The 27,252-nt window shown below is 43.3% G+C and overlaps 1 protein-coding gene across 1 annotated transcript in view; it reads right to left on the reverse strand.

The window, feature by feature from the left end:
• The window catches only part of RHBDL3 (rhomboid like 3), a 163,596-nt gene that overhangs the window by 133,093 nt on the left and 3,251 nt on the right, over positions 1 to 27,252 (reverse strand). Inside the window, exons 2-3 of the mRNA XM_070735999.1 lie at positions 24,118 to 24,267; positions 13,662 to 13,685 (exon numbers count right to left, since the gene is read on the reverse strand). Of these exons, the coding sequence (XP_070592100.1) occupies positions 13,662 to 13,685; positions 24,118 to 24,267 (174 nt within the window). The remainder of the gene's footprint in view (positions 1 to 13,661; positions 13,686 to 24,117; positions 24,268 to 27,252) is intronic.

Genomic DNA, 27,252 nt, shown 5'->3' on the forward strand with positions numbered 1-27,252 from the left:
CACAGGTGGCACGTGAAGCCATATCTGCTGACACACAAGCCGTTTGCCCTAGCTCAGCTCCAACGTCCATGTGTGTGCCGGCCAGCTGATTTTTTTTCTCACATAGATGCTCTGGGAGGGCGTTTTTGGCTTCCAAAAAGCCTCTGGGGGAATGGCAGAGGGCATTTTTGCCCTCCTCCAGCTCCAGGGAAGCCTTTGGAGCCTGGGGAGGGCAAAATACAAGCCTACTAGGCCCACCAGAAGTTGGGAAACAGGACTTTTCCAGCCTCCAGAGGGCCTCCGGGGGGATGGGGAAGTTGTTTTCGCCCTCCCCAGGCATTGAATTATGGGTGTGGGCACTCAGGCATGTGCAATGGCGCATGCCCAGGCTTTTTAGGCATGGATTATAACCTAATCCAGATTTGATTCTTCATCTGATATTATCTAATTGGACTCCCCCCCCTCCCCCCCCACCTGAATGTCTTCAGCAGTGGGGTTTCCACTTCTTTGTTCCAGGGCTGGATTCCAGTATGGGGTTCCTACTGGAATGGGGAGGGGGAATGTCACACTGGTAGCGGAAATGGAGCTGCGCACGCACCTCTGGGAGACCGACGCATGTGCGCACGCATCAGAGGGATTGGGCTTCTGCGCATGCACAGGAAGTAAACTCTTGTGAGAGGATGTGCGCGCAAGAGAGATTTCGGTGATTTTGGGCGGTTTTTTGCTTCCCTGTGTGGAAGCAAAAAAATCGCCAAAATCTCATGCACCCGTGAGTCGTAAAATTTGCTTCCTGCGCCTGCACAGAAGCCTAATCTTCCTCCGACGCATGTGCACGCCTGCTGGTCACCCGGAGCTGCACGCACATCAGCACCAGTAGCGGCGGTAAGTTGGAACTCCAGCCTGTTGGGTTCCACTTACATTCATTCATTCATTCATTCATTTATTTATTCAAATTTTATGCCTCCCTTCCCCTTAGACTCAGGGCGGCTTACAACATGTTAGCAATAGCACTTTTTAACAGAGCCAGCATATTGCCCCCACAATCCGGGTCCTCATTTTACCCACCTCGGAAGGATGGAAGACTGAGTCAACCTTGAGCCGGTGATGAGATTTGAACCGCTGACCTACAGATCTACAAGTCAGCTTCAGTGGCCTGCAGTACAGCACTCTACCTGCTGCACCACCTTTGTCCTCGGCTCACATTGCAAATTCACTTCCACGCATGTTCAGGTGTTTCAGCACGAAACACAGCTGAGAAGATGCTCAGCTGTGCTTCGGGAGAAGAGATAAAGGTTGGTATTAACCCAAGGGTGGGCAGGACAGCTGTTTTTCAAAGCAAAGGATGAGGAGAAGCCACTCAAACAACGAAAAAATACCAAAAATGCAGAAAAAAATATGCCAGTGCACACAGACAGGCACAGACAGAACTGGATCTGTGATGACAAAATTAGGTCATCTGCAGGTTGCTGATGGTTCAGGCAATCTGGTCCAAATCAGGATGAACCCATCCCAGCTTTGTTCCAAGATATCAGAGAGGAATGCCGGATCCCAGCCCTTGTGGGTATTTATTTGTTTGTTTGTTTGTTTGTTTGTTTACTTACTTACTTACTTACTTACTTACTTACTTACTTACTTACTTACTTACTTACTTACTTGCGTCTCCAGAACTGAACACAGTATTCCAAATGTGGTCTCACCAGCGCTCTATATAGCGGGATCACAATCTCCCTCTTCCTGCTTGTTATACCTCTAGCTATGCAGCCAAGCATCCTACTTGCTTTTCCTACCGCCCGACCACACTGCTCACTCATTTTGAGACTGTCAGAAATCACTACCCCTAAATCCTTCTCTTCTGAAGTTTTTGCTAACATAGAACTGCCAATACAATACTCAGATTGAGGATTCCTTTTCCCCAAGTGCATTATTTTACATTTGGAAACATTAAATTGCAGTTTCCATTGCTTTGACCATTTATCTAGTAAAGCTAAACCATTTACCATATTACAGACGCCTCCAGGAATATCAACCCTATTGCACACTTTAGAGTCAACAGCAAATAGGCAAACCTTCCCTAACAAACCTTCCCCTAAATGCCCTTGGTGAGTTTCCACCCATTGCTTCTTGTCCCACCATCAGCAGATGCTTTGGAGAATAGTTTGACCCCCTCTTCTTTGCAGCAGCCCCCGAGATATTGGAACACTGCTATCATGTCTCCCCTGGTCCTTCTTTTCATTAAATTAGAATTACCCAATTCCTGCAACCGTTCTTCATAGGTTTTAACTTCCAGCCCCCTAATCATCTCTGTTGCTCTTTTCCGCCTCTCTTCACAAGCGCAGCCCTGCCAATAAAAAAGAGAGCCTTATGCACCCCTTTTCCCCGACTTAGCTTTGCAAAAGGCCTATATATTAATTTGGCTTATCAGCTCTATTACTCCTTCTGTTTATAATGGGGAAAGTAGCAGCAAAAATGGCAGCCATCCTCAAACTAGGCCAGGGGCAAATGAATTCTCAGCGAACCTTTCAGGACTCTTTCCCGGACTCATAAATCAGCTGTCCTCAAGCATCTTTCAACTGCAACTTTCTCTGGCCACAGGTCATCCTAAGTAATGCTATAAATCAATGCAACTGGACCTTGGTTCAGCAGCAGGAACCATCGAGAGGTGCACATGCTGCCGGTGAGTAGGTTAAAAAAAACCATGCAGGTCTTATAGTGTTGCCATCTGAAAATACCATAAGTACGACTCAGTTGCCGAGCATCTGAATTTTGATCACTTGGCCATGGGGGAAATGCTGCAATGGTTATAAGTGTGAAAACGGTCACAGGTCTCTTTTTCCAGTGTTGTTGTAACTTTAGTCACTAAATGAACTTTTGTAAGTCAAAGACCACCTGCATACATTGAAATTAAATCATGTGTTACCGTCCTTAAAGCACAGCATTCTCTGTACTTCTGGACTCCTCCTTTAAGCCCAAGCTCCCAAAAAATATGTTAAAAGTTTAGCATAATACAGGAGTGTAGCCTGTAAGGGAACCTCTGGACTGCACTGGAAAGGGCCTCCTTGTTTTAAATTGTTTTAAATTGTTTTAAATTATTTCCTTCTCTTCCGTCCGATGTTCTTTCCACATCATGATAGTGTACTCATCAGAATAGATGAGAATAGATGAGATGAAGTGGGACAGGAATAGAGAAATACTGTATACAATATCATGACACTACAATAAAGAAGCTTCCTTGTGCATTACAATGGAGATCTCAATTGCGGCATGCTGCTTTAGTTGTAGGTCCCAAATGGACACAGGGTGAGATTAATACCTGTAGTACCACCACTGAACATCTTTAGAAGTATTTTTTAAAGCCTATCCTTCATACTCAACCTGGATTGAGGGAATAATGATTTTCTTACCTACGGTAGGTGTAGGATTTTACTTTTCTCTGCATTGAATTTCATTTCATTTGTTTGGGCCCAGTGTCTGTCAAGATCCCTCTGGATCCTGAGCCTTTTCATGAAGGCCTATCTATCCATCCATCCATCCATCCATCCATCTATCTATTTAATCAAATATCAAAGTGCAGCCAACATGTTATAGGCAAAATGCTAGTTTCCAATTCGGCAGGACAGAGACCCACACAGGGTTATCGTCGTAGGGAAATAGGAGGAGGAAGGAGCATTAGGTATATTGGGTAATAAAAATAGTAAAGTTGATGAGTGAGTGAATGAATGAATGAATGAATGAATGAATGAATGAATGTGCAAAGTTAGATCCAAACTGTGCTGAAGTTTTAATCATTCCCAGCAGTAAGATTCAATAAAGTACAAGCCTATTTGGAGTAGACATGATGAAGGACTCAGCTGTTAATTAGCTTACCGTATATTCCTTTGAGATCAGTGGGGCAAATTAGTTGTGTCAAGCCCTATTGATTTTAACCAGAACAAATACAGTTAACTTAGTTGGGCTCCAGGCGATGGTGTTGAGCCAGCATTACTAACTAGGACTTTAAAGATTCACACTTTCCAATTATGCTTCAATTAGGGATTGAAGCTTCTGTTCTCTTTTGATTTACTCTCTTTAAGCTGTTTCATCCCTATTTTACAGAATTTAACCACCGAGTAATGAATCAGTGCCAATGTACAGATCTTCAGCTATATTCGTTTAAAATGTTCAAAGGTCTGGCAGAAGAAAACAGCAGGAGAAAGCCTAAATTAATGAACTACGCTGCGGTTTTATTAATATCAGACAGATCAAGCATTCAGGGGTCTAAACAGGACTTGAGATGGATTGAAGTAAAAGTGACACAGAAGAGGCCCTTCGTTCCATTTTGAAAACCATCTTCCCCAATCCTTTACTCTGTGAATGTGCCAGAGATCTTCAAACTTGGGCAGTTTAAGACTTGTGGACTTCAACTCCCAGAATTCTCCAGACAGCTATGGTATGCTGGCTAGAGAATTATGGGAGTTGAAGTCTACAAGTCCACAAGTCTTAAACTTGCCAAGTTTGAAAACTTCTGTGTTAAACTATAAATCCCAGGGGCTCAAGAAGAAAGCTAGAATATGTAGGCACATTTATTTTGCCAGATCACCAAAATAAATAAATAAATAAGTGTGAGAAGGGGTTCAAGCCCAAATCCTCCCCAAATCTTGTTTACCAGAATTTTTTTTAAAAAAAGATATGGGCCCACAAATCACAAATCATGACCCCTGTCTTAAGATTGAATTCAATTCCAGGAAGAAAGAAATGGTCTGTCTTTTGCTCCTTGAAAGTACAGAATGAGTAACAATAGTAATGGCACTTAGACTTATATACCGCTTCACAGTACTTTTACAGTCCTCTCTAAGCAGTTGACAGAGTCAGCCTATTACCCACAACAATCCGAGTCCTCATTTTACTATCCTCAGAAGGACGGAAAGCTGAGTCAACCTTAAGCTGGTCAGGATCGAACTGCTGACAGTGGACAGAGTTAGCCTGCTATCCTGCATTCTAACCACTGCACCACCATGGAGTAACTTTTTCCTCCACTGAAAGCATAGAGCGAATAACTTTTTCCTCCACTGACACTGCAGGATGCATTGGGCTAAAAGGACCTCTGGCAGAGCGAAAAATGAGCGGAAAGAATATTTCTTTCTTTTGCTTCCATTTTCCCTTCCATGCTGCAGACTTCAGGTAAAGGGCAGGTGACATTGGCTGGAGGCCTGAATTAATCTCCTCCATAGAGAAAGAGCTGAAATTGCAGCTACGTGAATTAGCTGCAGGCTGCCCCCTCTAATTGACCACAGTAATACAGCAAATATAGGCATAGATCTTAATAGATTGCGCATAGCAGGGAAAGGCAGGGCTATAAATAAAACAAAGGCTTTCTAGACTCATTTCCAACCACGGGGAAATCTTGCTAGCCCAGCATGGGCTTGTTAGGGTGAAATCAGAATATTTTTTACAAATCCCAGGACAGTTTATTGCCCCCAGAGGTAACAGCCATCAAAGAAAAGAAGAACCTTGTTTAAACCCAGCCAGCCAGCTGGCAATGTTCCTATAGAGACTGGATTCTCTCCTGGACAATAGGGCAGCCAGGAGGAATGACACAGTAAACACACAGCTGCCTTGCATAACAATACTCCGGCCCGAAAGATGCTGAGCCTTTCCTCCCCTCCTCCAAGCTATGCTTAAGTTTTAAAGTATAATCTTGCTTGAATGGAGGTGGAGGTGGCGATCTGAGCAATGCATTAGAAACAGCCTACGCACTAACTCTGGGGGGGGGAGGGAAAGAGAGAGAAATATCTTGGCATATTTGGCTGGATTGTCAGTACACTGTCAGTACATTATGTGCTTCTGAGAAACGCACAAACCTCTATCTTTGCACGTAAGGCAGCGCTGGGGAATAAAGACAACACAGAAGTTAATACTTGGAGTGTGGTTTATTTCAGTGCCACACACTCCTAAAATTGTTTCTGCTCTTTCCTGGCAGTCCTTCTTGTGAGATTTATTTCTCGGTGTTTCAGAGGTGGGGAAAAAAGCAGGTGTATATATTTTTAATGAGAAAAGCCCTTGAAACTTTTACCAGCCCCGAGGAGTAGCAAACAGATGAATTACACAAAGCTGCGTACTTAAGCTGCCTTCCTCCAGTCAATATACCACGAACAGGCATAAACTGGAATCGGCCAACTCGCCACAGCTAGCTCCCTGAAGCCAACTCACCATGGTCAATAACAAATACAAAACATTAATTAATTAATTTGGAATCATGGATGATGATGATGATAATGATGATGGTGATGATAACAACAACGATAACTGATATGGTTGCAAAACAAGCAAAGAAAGTCAAGAACTGGAGTGTACTTGGCATGGCCACTCAATTTGATAAAATGCTTCAAAATGCAACAAGCAAAGAATGGTTAACAGGTGGTCGAACATACTTGATAATGAAAGATCCAGAAAAGGGCACAGAACCAAACAATTATCGCCCAATTGCTTGTCTGCCAACAACGTTTAAACTTGTTACAAGAATACTGGCAAATCCAGTATTAAATCATCTGATACCAGTATATAATCACTTTAACTCCCAGAATTCTTCAGCTAAGTTGAAGTTGAAGTCCACAGGCAGGCTGGCGAATTCTGGGAGTGGAAGTCCACCAGTCTTAAAGTTACCCTCATCACCTCGAGGCTCGACTACTGTAACGCTCTCTACATGGGGCTACCTTTGAAAAGTGTTCGGAAACTTCAGATCGTGCAGAATGCAGCTGCGAGAGCAATCATGGGCTTCCCTAAATATGCCCATGTCACACCAACACTCCGCAGTCTGCATTGGTTGCCGACCAGTTTCCAGTCACAATTCAAAGTGTTGGTTATGACCTATAAAGCCCTTCATGGCACCGGACCAGATTATCTCAGGGACCGCCTTCTGTCGCACGAATCCCAGCGGCCAGTTAGGTCCCACAGAGTGGGTCTTCTCCAGGTCCCGTCAACTAAACAATGTCGCTTGGCGGGACCCAGGGGAAGAGCCTTCTCTGTGGTGGCCCCGGCCCTCTGGAACCAACTCCCCCCAGAGATTAGAATTGCCCCCACCCTCCTTGCCTTTCGTAAGCTACTTAAAACCCACCTCTGCCGTCAGGCATGGGGGAATTAAGACTTCTTCTCCCCCTAGGCTGTTACAATTGTATGCATGGTATGTTTGTATGTATGTTTGGTTTTATATATTAAGGGGTTTTAATTCGCTTTTAGTATTGGATTATTATTGTATATTGTTTATGATTGTTGTTAGCCGCCCCGAGTTTTCGGAGAGGGGTGGCATATAAATCCAATAAAACTTGAAACTTGAAACTACTAAGTTATGGACCCCTGGTTTTTTGCATCCATATCCACTGTCCCTGCTTCTTCTCTTGTAAGTTCACCAATACTCCCCACTTCAGCCCCTCTTCCATTTTTCATAATATTATTGTTAAGGCTCTGGACTTCAGAGCGACAGCCTGGCACAAGGAGGAGGAAAGCTTGATTGCCTGCCCGGTGCTATCCAAGGTCCTGCAATTCCAATCTGGCCATGCTGTAACTTCACCCTCTTCATGCATGTGTTGCATTTCATAGATTCATGGTTGTGGTACAATTTGAACTGTGTGTGGCATCAGGAAAGGAATCTGGAGAGTAATAGCTCAGCTCCATCCATTCACCCTGATCCCGAATTAAGAGATTGTTCTGTCTGGGTTCCCCCAGACGCCGACACCAACTAAAAAGAGTAGCCAGACACTCTGGTAAAAAGAAAAGTCATTTTATATCTTTGAAAACAAAAACAGATAACAAAAACTGTTCTTACAAACTGGAGTGCTGTGAAGCTTCACAGAAGAGTCACGACGGCCAGACAATACAACAGGCTTCTTGCTGGCACACACACCACTGTAGATAATAAAACCCACGCCTCCCCCAAGTTTTCAGCCTTCGAGGCCACAAGCCAGAATCAGAGATGCCAATGATCGAAGCAAGGTCACAGGACTCCCAAAAGATAACTCTCCACAATACAGGAAGGGTGGGCCTGCCTTTTCAACCTTTCTGAGGAGAACCACACCCAAACCCAGCTGTTGCCTATTAGGGATGGAAATACCTGGCTAATTGTCCCCTTCTTTGTGCTGCCCTTCTCTGCCGCATATCTATGATGGCTTGTGCATTCTCATCTAATGACTCCAGGCTACTCGCTGGGGAGAGCTCCCCCCCCCGGGGTTCTCAGGCTGTTCCCCCTCCTCCTCATCCTGACATTCCTCTTCCCCGTCTGCCTGGTCCTCATCCTCCCCCTCTGAGCATGGAGCCGGCAGAGTTCCAGCCGTTCCCTGAGGAGCCTCAGACTGAATCACAACAGAGATTATGGGGGGTCATAAAAATGGAGGTAGTTGGTGTATAATTGAGGAGAAAGTTGCACAGATCAGTAATTCAGGGCATGCTCTGCCAAGTATGGAGCCACATTTGACACTCGGTACCTCAAGTGGGGGGGGGTGTATCTGATGGAAAAGAGATGGAGTTGCCAGAAGGTACCACATGTGGAAAAGACTACTTTGACTCACTGGTATTACAAGTTACATTTCCTCTGTTGAAAAGGAATAGAACATCTTAGGCAGAGGAACAGTTAATCTACCTGCAGCTTGCTTATCCCTTGCCTGCCGTGACAAATAACCCAAAAGGACAATTGCATTTTTATTACTCTTATTACCTTCCATTAAGCAGATGAACCTGAGAGGGGAGGGGGAAGGAAGAATAAAAACAGGGTCATTAAACACTACTTCCTACTGGATTAGTGGATTAATGTGTTGGTTTTCTTGATTTATTATTAAGTTAGAGGTTGGTTCAGATATTGTGACCAAATAGCTTATACTATATAGCTTCTATGTGAGAAGTACCAGGGCCATACAGGAAGGTCTAATTAAACTGTTGCTAATCATGCCTATGCACAGGAATCTTCTCAACTAATGGTTAACACCTGTTTGGAGTTAGGAAATAATTCAGGGAGGGGGATTCGATTTAGTCCACTTGTGACTATGTAGGAATTCTAGGCTGATCCCTCTTTTAAGACTTGTGGACAGCCACCAGATTTTGCCACTCCTTCTCCTACAATAATGAACTTTTCATATGTGCCAGCACATTGTACAAAAGTCCTTGGAGAGGGGCGGCATAAAATCCAATTAATAAATAAATCAGAGTTTTCCGGCACACTATTTTTTGATAGTAGGCGGTGGGACATTGTGGAACTAGAAGGAGTGCCCCTCAACTCTGAAATGTCTGCACAATGAGAGGAGACAAGATAACGAGATAAAATTAGATGAGATGAGCAACTAACTCCGGATGGAGTAACTTCTTCAATGATGCTTCTCCGATTGCCAGCATACCCTTTTTAATGAAAAGGACTTTCTCTCTAAGAGCCAGCTCCTTTGGTGAACTATTGTGCTGATTGTGGTTTGTTTAAATGTCTGAGTCCCATGGCTTATTTTCAGTTATACCTCCTTGCATACTTCTACTTGATTCCAGGAACACTGGATTTAATTGCCTAGATTATTTATTTATTTATTTATTCATTCAATTTTTATGCCTCCCTTCTCCTTAGACTCTAGGTGGCATAAAGATACATGTTAGCAATAACATTTTTTAACAGAACCAGCCTATTGCCCCCACAATCCAGGTCCTCATTTTACCCACCTCGGAAGGATGGAAGGCTGAGTCAACCTTGAGCCGGTGATGAGATTTGAACTGTTGACCTGCAGATCTAGCAGTCAGCTTTAGTGGCCTACAGTACTGCACTCTACCCACTGTACCACCTCGGCTCAGCAGTTAATACTGCATAATTTAACATTAGGCTCAAATTTCTTTTTAGTCATGCAATTTACTAGGTAATTGTTAGTCTCATTTTAACTAGCCAATTCCACCAGGTTGTGTAAAGATAAACGTTGAAATAACATATGTGGCCACACTTAGTTGGCATGAAACTATACTAGTGTCGTAGCAATGGAATAAATAAAGGCTTATTAAAATTTGCTTGCAAACGCCCCAGATGGAAGAATACATTATAACAAAGAAATATTTTGCAATGCAAATAAACCCTAGCTGGCTTTCAGACTTGGTTTCTAGAATCTAGAAAGAAATGTGGTTTGCCCATAGGCAATAAAGTTTTCTACAAATTTAATTTTTATGATATGTGCTGTCTTAATTGTGCCCCAGAGACAGATTAAATTTTAGCATGGGCCCTGTCTTAAGGGAGTTAATTGTTTTGAGACTTCAATTAACTTTTTGCCCATTCTAACCAAGTCTTTATAGTTGTTAAGATGAGGTTAGTGGCTCATTTGTATTAGCCTCTCCTTTGACAACACAATATTGTGCCTTCTATTATTATTATTATTATTATTGCTCACCCTCTTGCCCACTTTAGGTGAATAAGAACCTCAATTTACCAATGTTGCCAAAAGCAAAGATTCTCTCCTAACACCAAGATCAACAGAGAAAGAGATTTCAATGCAGAGAGTATCCAGACTGTTCAGCAGCAAGCAAGATCAATTTCCAATTTCAGTATTTTAGCCAGTGACAAACAAGACAGCCACATTAGGGTTTATGCTGGACAATTCAGATTAATACTTTGTTGTCTTTCCAACTGAGATGGCTTTACCTTTGGCCACAAATGAAACATATAACGTATCTTTATAATTGTGAAATACCAATGGTAGAAACAGGAAACATGCAGGCGTTACCTTTGAACGGAGAAAGGGATTCACTGGATTGTTGGTCACATTTGCCCAACTAGACTATTCGTCCACTTAAAATTGATTTTTAAAGTCTCTCTCAAGTGGACTCACGTCAACTCCTACTGACACATCTATGTAGTTTTCTTCCTTCTTCTAATCTAGTCTAAACTAAGATTTCCCAGGTCCAAATATTTACCAGATTCAAGTCCACTTATGTTTTTACCCCCAAAACACTCATGTTCTACAAGGTGTTGCCACAAGCAGAACCTTTGTCCACGTGGCCACCTTGATTTACTACATCAGTCAATGGTTCTTCGGGATTTTAGATAGAAGCCATCTCCAGCCTGCCTCAGGAGACCCAGGGTCAAATCTGGGAAGTTCCACACACAAAGTAAACATTCTTCATTAGAGCTTTTCAAACAAGAGAAACCGCAACCCACCCACTCACCTCAATCCTAAGAGGAGCAAGGAAAAGCAAAGAATATCCTTCTCTTATGAAGCAACTATTTATAACGGGTGGAGAAATGATGGCCCCACTATGACTTGAAGACTTCAACTCCCAGAATTCCTGAGCCAGCATGGCTGGCTCAGGAATTCTGGGAGCTGAAGTCCACCAGCCATAAAGGGTCCATCATTCCCCATATCTGGTTTCCAAGCAGGGAAAAGGTATTTTCCTTAATGTTCCTATATAAGAATGCCGGTATCTGAAAAAAATGGGAATAATTCATCCCACCATGACAGGTCAGAGGCCATTCCATAATGTGACGGCCTGATCCTTCCCAAGCCCTCAGCAGATATATAGAGCACACCATGAAGAAAATTGCTCTGACCAGATTTATGGGCTAAATATAGAGCTCAGCTTACCAGGTTATAAACAGACACTCATCACTACTGGCAGCAAGATTTACTTAACGGAGGATAATTAGCCATCTCTTGGCCTACTCAGCCTGCTTCAATAGGCGTTTCTGGGTTCAGCCACTTGCAGAAACCAAGTAAATTACCCCAAAATCTATAGATGGACACTGCCTTTCAGCAAGTCCAATAAAGTAACAATAGCTCACCGGCAGAAAGAAATACTGATTTGTTTAGGTACAAGTGAGTCTGTGGCTAAACTTTGTGTAAGAATACACATGTTTTGTGTTTCTTCTAAATATTTATTGAGGTGCTTCTATGGGTCTGGAGAGAAATTATACCTTAAACACTACTTTTTCCCACGTGGGCATTTTTACATGTCAGCGTTAAAAGATTCATAAGCACCATATGCATTGTGTTATTAGTTAGAAGGGGGTTTCAACTCCATGGTAAAAACATAGCATTCTGTAAGTACCACCCATCTATAAATGCAAACAAGGAATATACAAGCCACAGGGCAAAACCACTGGATGGTGCCCTTAAACACAGCAGAAGAGCTTGTTCCATCCATTCTAAAGGCCAATTTGTAGCTTACCTGTGCACAGCAAAAATAGAAACATAGAAACATAGAAGACTGACGGCAGAAAAAGACCTCATGATCCATCTAGTCTGCCCTTATACTATTTCCTGTATTTTATCTTAGGATGGATATATGTTTATCCCAGGCATGTTTAAATTCAGTTACTGTGGATTTACCAACCACGTCTGCTGGAAGTTTGTTCCAAGGATCTACTACTCTTTCAGTAAAATTATATTTTCTCATGTTGCTTTTGATCTTTCCCCCAACTAACTTCAGATTGTGTTCCCTTGTTCTTGTATTCACTTTCCTATTAAAAACACTTCTCTCCTGAACCTTATTTAACCCTTTAACATATTTAAATGTTTCGATCATGTCCCCCCTTTTCCTGCTGTCCTCCAGACTATACAGATTGAGTTCATTAAATCTTTCCTGATACATTTTATGCTTAAGACCTTCCATCATTCTTGTAGCCCGTCTTTGGTCCCGTTCAATTTTGTCAAGATCTTGTTGGCATCAGATATTCCAGAGAAATATATAAACTATAGTGTGTTACTATTAAAAACCCGAAGTATCAACAACCTCTGCTGCAGTTAATCAGCAAAAATACATTTAAGGGCTACTGATGTATTAATAAGCCACCCTATCAAATTGGTTGTGACATCCTGTTGTAAAGACGTTTGTTATTATTGAGGCTAAAAGGCCCTGAATCATCTCAACTCATCTCAAAATGGTGTCCCAGAGGCTGCCAAATTTCCAGACTCTGACCGGCATCTTCTTTCTAAAACTCTGCTTTCCGAACAGGTCACAAGCTCCACCTGCTTATGACATAACCATGGCTTGTCATTATAGGGTTCTTGTCTTGTGCGGGACCATAATACGAGTAGCCCTTAACTTACAATTATTATTGAACCCAAAATTTCTGTTGTTAAGTGAGACATTTGTTAAGTGAGTTTTGCCCCTTTTTACGACCATTCTTGCCACAGTTTGTTTGTTTGTTTGTTTGTTTGTTTATTTATTTATTAGATTTGTATGCCGCCCCCTCCGAAGACTCAGGGCGGCTCACAACAACAGTTAACAGTTGTTAAATGAATCCCCACAATTGTTAATTAGTAGCAGGGCTGTTAAGTGAATCTCTCTTTCCCATTGGCTTTGCTTGTCAAAAGTTACAAAAGGTGATCACATGACCTTGGCATACAACAACGGTCATAAGTATGAGTTACTTGCCAAGCATCTGAATATTGATTGCATGATCGTAGGGGTGCTACAAAGGTCATAAGTGTGCAAAACAGTCATCAGTCACTTTTTTCAGTGTCCAGAATTCTGGAAGTTGAAATCCACAAGCCTTAAAGTTGCCAACTTTGGGGACCCCTGCATTAAAGCGACACGCAAAACACAATGAAGTAGAGAGTAAAGGAAGAACCCAGGACATAACTACAAATCCAAGCAGTTGGGCCAACCGCACAAAAGGCCATACATCATAGGACCTCGCTGATGGAGAGACGGGTTTAACAACATATATTAAAAGAAACATTTCCAAGATGTTCACCTACCTGATCAAAGAGAGCTTTCCAGTGCTGAGGAGTTAGAGGCAAGGCATGAAGGAAAGAAAAAAAAAAGAGAAAGGGGAAGGAAATGTAAGAACAAGGAAATGCAATGCGCGTCAGAACTCTGCTTGAAAGGAACAAAATACGACATGGGGAATATAGGAAAGGGAAGATCTGCTTATTTTAGTCTAATCTGGGGCGGGTGACGAGGATGTACAGGCGATATCCCTCATTCTCAGAGAATGATTTCCACCCCAAACCGCACACACCCAAACCCCTCCACAGCCACATTCAGAGGTTTTTACTTTTGGTAGAGCATGGCTTTCATTTGCAGAGTATTCTGCAGAGAGTTGATTTCAGTACAGCTTTACTGATTTTTCAAAAATAATTTGTTTATATATTGCAGAGAGTTTCATTTCTTTCACTAGGGGCATCGTGACAAAGATCATTATTAATTTGCTTCCTTGCTTGCTTACTTATTCCTATCTATCCCCCTGCAATCTGACAATTCTCATCAGCTTACGTGATCTATAATACAGCGACAAATGTTCTGTTTTCGACTCTCTTCACCTCTCAGAAGTGTGGGGCAATGAACATCCTCTTCCTAGATGTTCTACAGGTCAGACCCCACAAGAGGAGGCAGCAGCACTCAGGTGTATATTTCAGAATCTTTCAACCTCGAGGTGCAAAGATCCAGAAGTATAGATAAGCCGATCAATTGGTTGCCGATCAATTTCCGGTCACAATTCAAAGTGTTGGTCTTGACCTATAAAGCCCTTCATGGCATCGGACCAGAATATCTCCGGGACCGCCTTCTGCCGCACGAATTCCAGCGACCGATTAGGTCCCACAGAGTTGGCCTTCTCTGGGTCCCATCGACCAAACAATGTCGTTTGGCGGGTCCCGGGGGAAGAGCCTTCTCTGTGGTGGCCCCGACCCTCTGGATCCAGCTCCCCCCTGAGATTAGAACAGCCCCCACCCTCCTTGCCTTTCGCAAACTCCTTAAGACCCACCTCTGTTGTCAGGCATGGGGGAATTGAAACATCTTCCCCAGGCCTATACTGTTTATGTATGGTATGTTGTGTGAATGTTTTTTAAATTATGGGTTTTTAGCTTTCTAATTATTGAATTTGTATTTTACACTGTTTTTCTGTTGCTGTTGTGAGCCACCCCGAGTCTGCGGAGAGGGGCGGCATACAAATTTAATAAATAAATAAATAAATAAGTGTTGGCGAAACTTTTCAGCACCCAAAATGGGAGCACGCGCATTCACAGGGGAGTGCTGGAAACCAGAAGAGCAGTTCCCTGGTGCACATGCGCGGGAGCATCAGAAACCAGAAGAGCAATGGTCGATGGCTAGCTTGCCCGGAGAGATAGCTCTGCATGCAACTTCCAGCACGCATTCCATAAATTCGCCATCACTGGTATAGACAGTCCCCACTTGTTGACATTAATTAAGACTGGCAACTCCATAGGTATAGGTAACCCTCACTTAATGATAGTAATATGGGGACTGGCGACTCCATCACTAAATGACATGCCCATCTAGCACAATGTGCTGTGACTGGGCTGATTTCTAATACCAGTTGAGATAGTTCTGGTTGATGTCATTGAGCGAATCCCGTAGGGTCATTAATCATACCGTCACGTGATCATCGTTTGAGACTCCCTGCCAGCTTTTTCCACTGCTTGTTGGAAGCTGGCAGTGAAGGTCACAACTGACGTTCATGGCACCCAGGGGCCTGTGGCTGTCATAATTGGGATCTGATTGCCAAGCTCTTGAATCCTGATCACAATTGCAAGTATGCTCACCGGACATGAGCCTCTTGTTGAATGCTATTTGAATGGTTGTAGGTCATAAAGCAAGGGCTACCTGCGTTAGGGGAAAACGCAAGTTCTTTTCTTTTCCATTCTTGTACGTTCTTCTCTTAGTCCTGCGACATTTCCAGGGCTCTGGAGGGAACCTCACACTTCCATTTTTCAATTCTTTACTTTTTCTTTCCTAGCACGAGCATACAACTCGTCAATTTTTACATGTTTGCGTGGACTCAGGAGGTGATAATTAAAGTACTACGTTGTTGATTGCAGGAGGAATAGCAATAAGAACTTGTATTGCAAATGAGAAAGACCAGCAGATGCCACACTAACAAGAAGATCACACAACATCTGCCAGTCAAATCTGCTACACGCGGTTGGGCTGCTTCAAAAAGCAGTTGGAGAATCCAGAGTTTACACATTAACAACGGTACAAGCTCTTCCCTAAGTGAATATTCAATTATATAAAATTTCCACTTGTCGCTGTAAATCTTTCCAGTGATTTACTGTTCACTCTCAGTTCTCTTTAATGGGATTCCAAAAGCTGTCAGACAAGGTTGCAATATTACAGCTCAGCTTCTATTGGAAAACTTTCCTGATAGGGCTTCATAAGCTGCTGCGTCATTACTGTCTGTCACCACTACATTTGGCCACGAGGCCCTATTGTCGTTGGTGAAAATGCCCAAATATAGGGCTGGTGGGAAAATGTCTATGCTTAGCAACTCTTCAAAGTTACCATGGACCTCCTCAGATCTACTGATGACCTGGTTCCAAAGTTCCAATGGCTGTAGCCCCCTCCCCCACCCCATAAACATGTGGTCGCATTTTGGCTGCTTGGCAACTGGTTTGAATTTATGGCTGTATGTATGTAGCACCCCATGGTTACATTATCGCCATTTTATTTGATTTCCGACATTTACTTCTGTTTTCTGGCAAAACACATGCATTGAAGGAAAGGGGTTCATTTAATGACTCCCACAGAAAATGTTGCAAATAACGTGTGCGATTGGGGAAACTACAGGGAGGGTGGAGGCCCTGTTTCCTCCCAGGAGGTTCCTAGCAAGGCCCCATAGAGGCTTCTCCCTGCCTTTTCTGGCCCTGTTTCCTCCCAGAAGATTCCTAGCGAGGCCCCAAGGAGGCTTCTCCCTGCCTTTCCCGGCCCTGTTTCCTCCCAGGAGATTCCTAGCGAGGCCCCACGGAGGCTTCTCCCTGCCTTTTCTGGCCATTTCCTCCCAGGAGATTCCTAGAGAGGCCCCATGGAGGCTTCTCCCTGCCTTTTCCGGCCCTGTTTCCTCCCAGGAGATTCCTAGAGAGGCCCCACGGAGGCTTCTCCCTGCCTTTTCTGGCTCTGTTTCCTCCCAGGAGATTCCTAGCGAGACCCCATGGAGGCTTCTCCCTGCCTTTTCCGGCCCTATTTCCTCCCAGGAGATTCCTAGCGAGGCCCCACGGAGGCTTCTCCCTGCTTTTTCCGGCCCTGTTTTCTCCCAGGAGATTCCTAGCGAGGCCCCATGGAGGCTTCTCCCTGCCTTTTCCGGCCCTATTTCCTCCCAGGAGATTCCTAGCGAGGCCCCACGGAGGCTTCTCCCTGCCTTTTCCAGCCCTGTTTCCTCCCAGGAGATTCCTAGCGAGGCCCCACGGAGGCTTCTCCCTGCCTTTTCTGGCCCTGTTTCCTCCCAGGAGATTCTTAGCGAGGCCCCACGGAGGCTTCTCCCTGCCTTTTCCGGCCCTATTTCCTCCGAGGAGATTCCTACCGAGGCCCCATGGAGGCTTCTCCCTGCCTTTTCCAGTTACAGTTTCATAGGCTCGGGTTTGTAAGTGGAAAATGGTTCTTGAGAAGAGGCAAAACAATCTTGAACACCCGGTTCTTATCTAGAAAAGTTCATAAGTAGAGGCGTTCTTAGGTAGAGGTACCACTTTACCTGTATTTCATAAGCGTTAATACAATTGGATACCACTTTGACAAACTGCATCAGTGCTTCTCTCCCCCCCCTCTCTTTCTCTCCCTCCCTCCCTCTCTCCCTCACACACAAACACACATACACAAACACACACACAGACCATAGGATCTTTCAGGTATGTTGAGACACAGCTTCTAAAACCTCTCCTTCGAGCTGCATTCTCTTGAAATTCTGAGGAACTTTGGAAGGTACTTTAATGCTTTCTACATAGATCACTGCTTTTGCTATCCTAGAACCATCTTTAAATATCAACCTTCAACCTGAGGGCCTATGTAATATAATTCCACTCACATGTCCATCATTTCCTTCCAGAATGAACCGATGGAGGGGAAGTTTCCTACATCAGTCACAGTTTTGCTGAAGATGTATTTTGATGGGGACAGTTTGCTACTCTGACACTTCCCAGTCTCCATTTATTTTTGCTATTAAAAACTGGCTCACTGGTACAAACCTATAAAGAGCCAAATGCATATTACTTATTTGTATCCTTCCATTATTATTATTATTATTATTATTATTATTATTATTATTATTATTATATATTATTATAATTCAAGGTAGCAATCATACCTAGTACTGCTTCTCCCTTCTATTTCCCTTACAACAGCCCTGTAGGATGGATTGGACCGAGAGAGTGGGGCTGGTCCAAAGTCACCCAGCTTACTTTCAAGGCTTAAGTAGAGCTAGAACTCACAGTCTCTTGGTTTCTAGCCTGCTGCCTTAACCACTAGACCGGATTGGCTCTTCCAGTTTATAAACTAAACTTATAACTGCCCAACTTATAAACCGAACATCATTTGAGGGCTTGGAGGACATGACCTGTCAACATTTCACATGCATGGAAGGAGGCTCCAAGTGCAAGTGCAAGAAAACTGCTACTTTCCATTAAAACATATGGATGCTAATGCTGGCTGCCATGTAGAATCTATCAAGCAGGTATTAAAGCGCCTGGGAAAGGCTTGGCCCCTTTTCTTCCACCTTGCAAATGCCACTTTGCAATACATCAGCCTGAAAAGGGCTTCGGCAGAGAGCAGAGAGACGGGCAAGTCCCACCCGTCTGACCCAAATCAGAAGCCGAAACAGGGTCATATCGAAGCCTCATGGGACTTAATTCCTGCTGAGCTGAGCTGCGCTGCTCACACGAACTGGTTGTCTGAAGAGTAACAGAAGGTCAGATGTTTATCAATAATGGATAAACAATAATGGACCTCTGGCATGATCTGATTGCTGACTATAATAGAATAAATGAATTCATCATCCTGAGCCTCTGGGAAAGTCAGATCACATAAGCCGGGGCTGCAAATACAGCACGAAAGGAGCGAGAGAGGGACGACTGCTCCAATTTAACTCTGTCATCCAGCGCTCCAGTTGGAACTCATGAAGGGCAATCTCACTTTTACAGCCCAAGTTCCAAGTGTGAAAAAAGGATCTGTCACTACTAGCTAGTTTGTTTGTTTGTTTCACACATCCCAAGGTTGTCCAACAGCCCATCAAATTTCTGTCTTGGAGCTCTCATCCGGACACTCACAGGGCAAGGCTCATTCGCATCCAGAATACAGGAGGTCCTCAACTTACAAACTGCAGTTGAGCCCAAAATTTATGTCGCTAAGTGAGAAATTTGTTAAGTGAGCTTTTCTCCATTTTACGACTTTCCTTGCCACAGTTTGTTTTGTGAATCGCTGCAGTTATTACATTAGTAACGTGGCTGTTTAAGTGGCTCTGGCTTCCACCATTTACTCTGATTGTCTGAAGGTTGCAAAAGATTATCAGGTAGCCACCCTCACCCCCCCGGACACTGCAAGATTCACAGAGTATGAACCATTTATCAATCATGTGACCTTGGGGATGCTACAATGGTAGTAAGTAAGGGAAAATGGTCATAAGTCAGTTTTTTCAGGGCTGTTGTAACTTCAAATAACTGCTGTAATTCGATGGCTATCTATATACAGTGGTACCTCTACCTAAGAATACCTCTACTTAAGAACTTTTCTAGATAAGAACCAGGTGTTCAAGATTTTTTTGCCTCTTCTGAAGAACCATTTTCTACTTAAGAACCCGAGTCCAGAAAAATTTCCCAGGAAATTTGAGAGCAGCACGAAGGCCCGGTCAGTTTCTTGCCATTCCCCCTGGGTTTCTCTCTCTGGCGCAGTGTATGGGAGGCAGCCTCACGCCGGGTGTATGGGAGGCACATGCTTCTCCTCGCCGCCTCAGAGTCCCTCTTTTTTTTTTTAAGTCTTAAAGTTTTGGATTTTTTTGATTCCCCTCACCTCACCTTCTTCCTTCGGCAGCGACTGTCCTCCTCCCCCTCTTCTTCCTCCTCCTCCCACCCAAATTCTGAGCTTTTATTTCTTTCCTGATGGGTTTGCACGCATTATTTGCTTTTACATTGATTCCTATGGGAATAATTGCTTCTTCCTACAAACTTTTCTACTTAAGAACCTGGTCATGGAACAAATTAAGTTCTTAAGTAGAGGTACCACTGTGTTTCCCTTCTTTCTAATAATGAAAAGCATTTGATTCAACAGTGAAATCCCTCTGATGGGAAAAGCAACTCTGTCCTTTATGGCAAGATATTAGGAAAGAGGCAAGGAGGAAAGCACCTGCAAAAACAGGCTGCAATCTCTTCTTTTTGCCAGGAACAAAAAAGAGAGACTGAAGCAGAATGCTAATCAAACGATGCCGCTACCAACAGAACATCCTCTGGGTCTCTCCCACAGAATCCATCTGCCCTCAGGTTCAACCAGCCTCTGTGGCTGGGCCTTTGACAGCCTTTAATGGAAGGCAATCTTTAATTTGCTACCAAACCTTCACACACCGGATGATTTTTGGCCAGCAAGGACCTGTCAAAAACTCCAAGAACTTTTTTATTATTTTTTTCCTTAGTCATGGATCGGCACTAGCAGGTGTTGCAGTTTTCATCCTACCCTCTAACATTGTTTTTTTAGCATCTCTGCAGTGCAGGGGTGGGTTCTGGATTCTCCCGCTGCCGGTTCATTCAGTGATGCACCGCAAAGGCGCAGGCGCAGGACTTAAAAAAGCTTTTGAGCATTCGCTGCAGCAAAAGACAAGATGCCGCTCAAAGTAACTACCATATAGAACTGGTAGCTGCCACACAGAACTGGTAGTTACTCCGCGGCTTGGGTTCGCTATAACTGACAATGACTCAGGCCTGCCACACCCCCAATCCAGTTCTTGGTGCCACCAAGAGAACCAGATTGGGGGGGTGTGGCAGGCCTGGGTCGTTGTCAGTTATAGTGACCCAGGCCGCAGAGAAATTACCAGTTCTACACAACCAGGAGGAACCAGGAGGAACCCACCTCTGCTGCAGCGGAAAAGGAACATGCCCAGCGAGTCTAGCCCAGTGATTGCAAGATGGAATTCAAAAAAACAAGATTGGAGACACTTTAAATGCTAGACATTCAAGGAGCTATAATTAGGGAGGGTTAAAAGCCGGTTTGTTTCTGAAAGGCTGGTTCCGGTCTCTTGTGTAATATTAAATGCAGCTTCTTCTCTCTAATTACATGTATTGTTAAACACAGCTTTCCCAGGTAATAATACCAGGCTTATGATTACTCCCTGGGAAAGAAATCCAGCAAGTCAAATGTCTTTAAATATTAAGGGTGGGTACAAGAGTTAAGGAATCTGATACTTCCACTGGGACTGTGTAGAAAATCCTACTGTAATCACCATATATTCCTGGGAAATCTGAATTCTGGGCCAAAATGGATCTCACAAACAGGTGGGGGGTGGGGAATTAATACATCTTCGAGAGCTTCTTGCTCTCAAAGATGCATTGTGTGTCTTGAAAAATTTGGAAGCACCCCTGGGCTCTGGGGTCTTTCGTGCCTTATTTTTAAATGCTTTATGTTACTGCTCTCTAAACGACAATCTTAGCCAAGCCCAGCAATAGGGCAAATATACAACTTTCTGGATTACTGCAAGGGTCTAAAGTCACTTATTTTGCTCACTCAGCTAAAGGCTTAAACTATGACTTGCAAATAATTGTCCCCTGGATTTTCTATCAGATCTTACTTAATATGATGAAAGAGAACTTGCTTTCAATATTTTTAAAGGAGAAGATCATTTTGCACAGTCTCTCATGACTGGAATGTTGATTCCCTGCAGTTTATTTAGTTACAAGGTGGACTAACACTGTACGAATCAGTGGTGAAATCCAATTTTTTAAACTACTGGTTCTGTGGGCATGGTTTGGTCGGTGAGGTGTAGCTTGGTGGGCATGGCAGGGGAAGGATAGTGCAAAATCTCCATTCCCACCCCACTCTGTGGCCAGCCAGAGATGGTATTTGCCAGTTCTCCAAATTACTCAAAAATTCTGCTACCAGGTCTCCAGAACCTGCTGGATTTCACCCCTGGTGTGAATAAATGTCTATGAAGAGTCTCTCAGTCATCTAGGTCAGTGTTTCCCAACCTTGGCAACTTGAAGATAGTTGGACTTCAACTCCCAGAATTCTAGGAGTTGAAGTCCAACTATCTTCAAGTTGCCAAGGTTGGGAAACACTGATCTAGGTCATGGTTGTCCCAAAGGTGCTTTCTCAAAAGGCAACTGGACTTTCTGTTTTCTTCCTGGAAAAACTTTCACTTCTCATCCAAGTAATGTCTTCCATTCTGACTGATAGGTGGATAAATCCTTCCATCCTCCATCATGCAGTCAGAATGGAAGAAGCTTCTTGGATGAGAAGCAAAAGGTCTTCAAGGAAAAACAAAGCCCAGTTGCCTTTTGAAAAAGCACTTTGACCCTGCAGCCATTTCTCTAAAAGTCAGCAGCCTTCCTGGCTTCCTAGATTTCAATCAGATCCCGTGAAAGCCACTGAAAGCAGATTCTTCGGGCGATATAAGTCGCCAGGGAGGTTTCAAAAGGGTTGCAGCTACAGCAGCAGTAGACACCTGTAGCAGCTCAGTCAAGAAAGTGAGCTTGGAAACAGCACAAGGAATTCAAAAGTTGTTCTCAAGCTCCCTGAGGATGGGAGAGGGGAAAAAAACCCCAAAGCTGCTTTCACAGGGGAAGGGAAAAAATGAAAGAAATGTCTAGGTGACAAGGATGACAACTCGTCCATACTTTGTGGCCCTTGTTCCTATCAATTGAAGTTTATTCCTCTAGTCTCTCATGTGATCTTTCTGAAATGTTAGCCTGCGATGTGTGACTATGGGAATAATCCTTCCATCCTATGGGCAACATGTGGGTTCTTTTGCCTGCACAGAATCAGCCACTTTGAGTGACGTACCCACATTAGAAGTGCAGCAAGAAATCTTTCTATAAATAAAAAACACCAATCAATAAAAGTGCCAGCAAGAGCAGCAGAAATGTGGGAGATTTACTCCTACGAACTTGTACTTAGGGAGTAAATCCTATCAACTTCAGTAGAGCTATCTTAATCCATCCTTGAACCTCGCTTCCATGTGTTCACCCCTAACTCTCAGCTTATTTACGGTCTTATGTTTCGGGATCTACCTACAGGATATGCTAGATATTCAGCACCCCGTATGGGATGACTGGATTCTTGTTTAAGACTGCATTCACACAACACTATCAGCCACAAACTTTAGCATAGAACTTGTGCGCACCTGACTCATAGTTAACTTCTGGTTCGTTGTGTTGTGTAAAGCCTGAAAATGGATTTAGCTGAATGAATGGCAATTTGTTTATTGATAGGAGAGATTATGCATAGCTCATAGTTGAACCATGGGGTTCTTGGTGCTCTATGAAGTTTGTTGCAAAACCCCAGAGTTTATTTATTACATTTTTTAAATTGCCCATCTCCATCACAGACATTTAGCTGTGGGATATGAATCACGCCAACAAAACTATTGTATAGCAATAGCACTTAGATTTATATATCGCTTAGTGCTTTGCAGCACTCTCTGGGAGGTTTACCAGTGTATCTGGGTCCTTATTTTACCAACTTTGGAAGCATAGAAGACCTAGTGAACTTTGAGATAGTCAAGATCAAACTCCTGGTTGTGGGCAGAGTCAGCTTGCAATATTGCAATCTAATCACTGTACCACCATGGCTCTGTATAAATTCTTGGGGGGAGGGGGGTAAAATTGCATGAGAAACAAATAGAGGCAGTTTCAACGAGACTGTGTAATACACTGTCCCTGAAAAATGCTGAACAGGAGTGTAATCCAATCACCCTCGGACCACAGATGAACACACCTCTGCAGAAAGTGTTCAGCGACTGCTATGCATCATTGTCACACTCACTTTGGGCCAGTACACTTTTCCCAAAATGAACCTGCCTTACTTACATTGTAAACAGAGCCAGTCCCAGAGTATTGTAATAATAATAATAATAATAATAATAATAATAATAATAATAACAACAACAACAACAACAACAACAACAACAGAGTTGGAAGGGATCTTGGAGGTCTTCTAGTCCAACCTCCTGCTTGAGCAGGAAACCCTACACTACTTCAGGCAAATGGTTATCCAATATCTTCTTAAAAACTTCCAGTGTTGGAGCATTCACAACTTCTGTAGGCAAGTTGTTCCACTGTACAATAGTTTAACTCAGCTGGTTATGGATCTTTTGCCCAACCTTCCCCATGAATCCCCTTGCCCTTATAATTGTGTTTTCCATTTAGTGAGGGGGGGCGAAACCCCCCACCAGGCTGGAGACAGGACTTTTTCACACTAAGCTCCATCTACGGCATGATCTACACCTACCTTTCTGCCATGCTTCTGCCCTTTGCTTGCGTTGCCCTGTGTTCTGGGCAGGAAAGGCTGCTCTGCAGGCGGCTGATGACTTGGCAACTGTGGCTGTGGACCACCGGCTGGAGTAGAAGTTGAAGCTTGGTTCCTTCCCTCTCTAGGGTTCTGTAATGCAGGAAGTAATGGGATGTATGGTTAGGCAGTAGGCAAGGAACAGCACATGGGTTTTCTGTCTGAGCAGAGGTCAACTTAAAATACAAGCAAAGTTCACCCTCTACGTGAATTTTTAATTTAATTTAATTTAATTCTGGATGTGGGCACTCACGCATGCAAGATAGCATGCGTGTACACCCTTTCGGCACCCGAGGAAAAAAAGGTTCACCATCACTGGTTAAAGTGTTGTCATGCAGATGATTCTCATACGATCTTCACCAAAACCTGTAATGGATTCCTACATTCCATGGGTCCCCCCCCCCTTGGGAAGTGAGACTTGGGTCTGGAATTCCAAAGTTCCACCAGCCAAGATTTCAAAGGGTTCAAAGATGAAGGACCGTGTTGCTTCTTCAAGATAACAAATCAAGCCCAAGAGATTCTATCGAAACACAGATTATACCTGATGGAGTGCTATTTCACCCTAGGTCAGCAGCATCCATAAATATTCGTTTCTCCGTTGGTTTCATTTCTCCCTACAAGAATTTCTTTGCATGTGTGTGCACTGCCCAGCTAAGCCCATTTCTCATTCGCCATGATTCCTATTTGTGGAAACCTAGCAACTTGTCAAGTTGCTGAGGTTTACTCACAAAGACTCCAGCCTCCCTTTGAGGATGCCATAAATCTTAAGTTGCTTCTATGAAACAGTCCAACCAGTTATACAAGCCTAAAACTAAACTGCTTAGGTTTGCCTTAAGACTACACCACAAACTCGTCTTCTCCAAACACCCGTGTTGATGGCTAGAATCCAACTCCTGTAATGTCCCAATCAGCATGAAGGCCCGAAATCAGAAAAGGTTTATGGAGACTGACTTTATGGTATAGATATCTTGAACACATAGCAGGACATGTTACATTTCTTGAACTGCAAAATCATCCCTCAAATAAAACACCTTACAAACATTTGGATTATGTTTTGTTTAATGTGCCAGGTTGGTTTTTCTGTCTTTCTTTTCAAAATAAAAAAAACATATAACCCTTCCCTGGTACAAAGCTGAAGGGATTGGAAACTGTAGCCTAGAGGTTAATTCTCTGCCTTACAAGGCAAAGGGTGCTAGTTCAAATCCCAGTGAGGGTATAGCTAGCTGATGAGGCCAGAACAAGGTTGAAATAGATCTATCCTAGTCTCCCTTCATTTTCAAATTCAGCAAAAATATGTTACACACACACACATTCATATTATTTTCTCAGCTGTGCTCCCTCACCCAGCCCAGTGTTTCAGATAATGGCAGGGAGGTTCTTAGTTTGCAAAGAGACCTCTTAGGGCTTCAGGATGACTCCATTCCCTAAAACAATTTTTCCTAATGAGATGCCTTCCAAACATCTGTATTACAATGTCTGTTAGACCAAAGATCCATCTTACCTGTTTAATGCATCTGAGGAGCATGAACTGGGTGGGAAACCTAGCTATTGAGGCCGGGGGCTTATGTAAAATGGACAGTTATATAATTTCAACAGGAGAGCTGAGATTTTCCAAAGGTTTGGAGATCTTTGGTGAGTTGACTGTTGTTGTTTTTAATTATCCCAAGCCATTTTAGCCTTAGACTATTGCTTCCATGCTACTACAGTGCGGACTACTTGCGATTTTTTTTTAAAGACTCTAGAATCTACAGGGAACAGGTTTGGGAACTGTGTGAGCCTTCAGAATTCACCAACTTCACAGCCCTGCCCTATAGCCCATACCAAACCAGCTTCACTTTGCCAAGGGAAAAAAAGAGAGAGAGAAAAGACCAATTCTAAAGTACTTCAGTGGTGCCCCATTCAGATAGAACAAACATTCATTGAATCTTCTGATGTAGCCCACTTCTTAAAAATGTATGAAGAATTTATTGAGGAACTTGGAGAGTTTTGCACGTCCTGCATAGAGTGAAACCAGAGGAAGGTTCACAAGGATTCCCCTAAGGCAGTCGTTCTCAACTTTTCTAATGCTGCGAGCCCTTAATACGGTTCCTCATGTTGTGGTGACCCCCAACCATAAGTCGAGTGCCAATTCTCCCAACAGAGCTTTAAGCTGATTTGCAGGAAGGTCAGAGGGAAACCCCCCCCCCCCCACTGTAAACGCCTGATTGGTCGGATTGTAAAAATATGTTCCAAGGCACCAGAATAGAAGCTTTAGTGCCTAACGCCATGGGAAATTTGTCTTTTCCCAGGGTCTTAGGTGACCTCCTGTGAAACAGTCTGGACCACAAAGGGGTCCAGACCCCAGGTTGAGAACCACTGCCCTATGGAGAAGCAGAATGGAATCATCAAGTGTATAAACACTTGGCTTGTTTTTCCCGTGGTCAGTTTTCAGAAATGCATACCCTATTTCCCATAAATTAAGTATTCCCCTTATAAATAAGCCCAATCGGGCTTTTGAATGCATGGCAATAAGGCCAAAGCATTTACTGTAGTGTTTAAAGAAATATAAGACAGTCTTATTTCTGGGGAAACATGGTAATACAGAGAAAAAAGGTCTTCCTTAGAGTCCTGCCAGTATCAGCATCCACAGAATTACTCCTCGGAATAAGGCAATTCATTGTACAGATGCTTAAATATATGTCCGGCCTATCCCTGGGACCTCTTAGCAATTCATCTTGCAACAACAAAGGGTTAAGAGAGAAGAGGGACATCTTTAAATCTTCCAGAATACAGTTATGGAGATGAAGGGGGGGAAATGCAGCCACAAAGAAAGACGCCGTACTTGGTTAAATAATAAGGTTCTCTGTGTTTAAGAATCTTTAGAGATTAAGGCTTAAAACGAAGTTAGGCTGCTTAGTAAGATTGGAAGTTCACATTTAACGCACAATGTCACAGTTAATGAACACACATATGGACACATTCTAAACAGAATGTGGGGTTTCAGATAAATCTATTTTTGGCAAGCAGTTTTCAGAAATTCTAGAAGCCGTTTCTTTTAAGCAATGTTAATATCAACTAAGGAGAAAATAAATTGGCAGA

This window comes from Erythrolamprus reginae, chromosome 2 (genome assembly GCF_031021105.1).
Source record: "Erythrolamprus reginae isolate rEryReg1 chromosome 2, rEryReg1.hap1, whole genome shotgun sequence".
In the NCBI taxonomy this organism is placed as follows: Eukaryota; Metazoa; Chordata; class Lepidosauria; order Squamata; family Dipsadidae; genus Erythrolamprus; species Erythrolamprus reginae.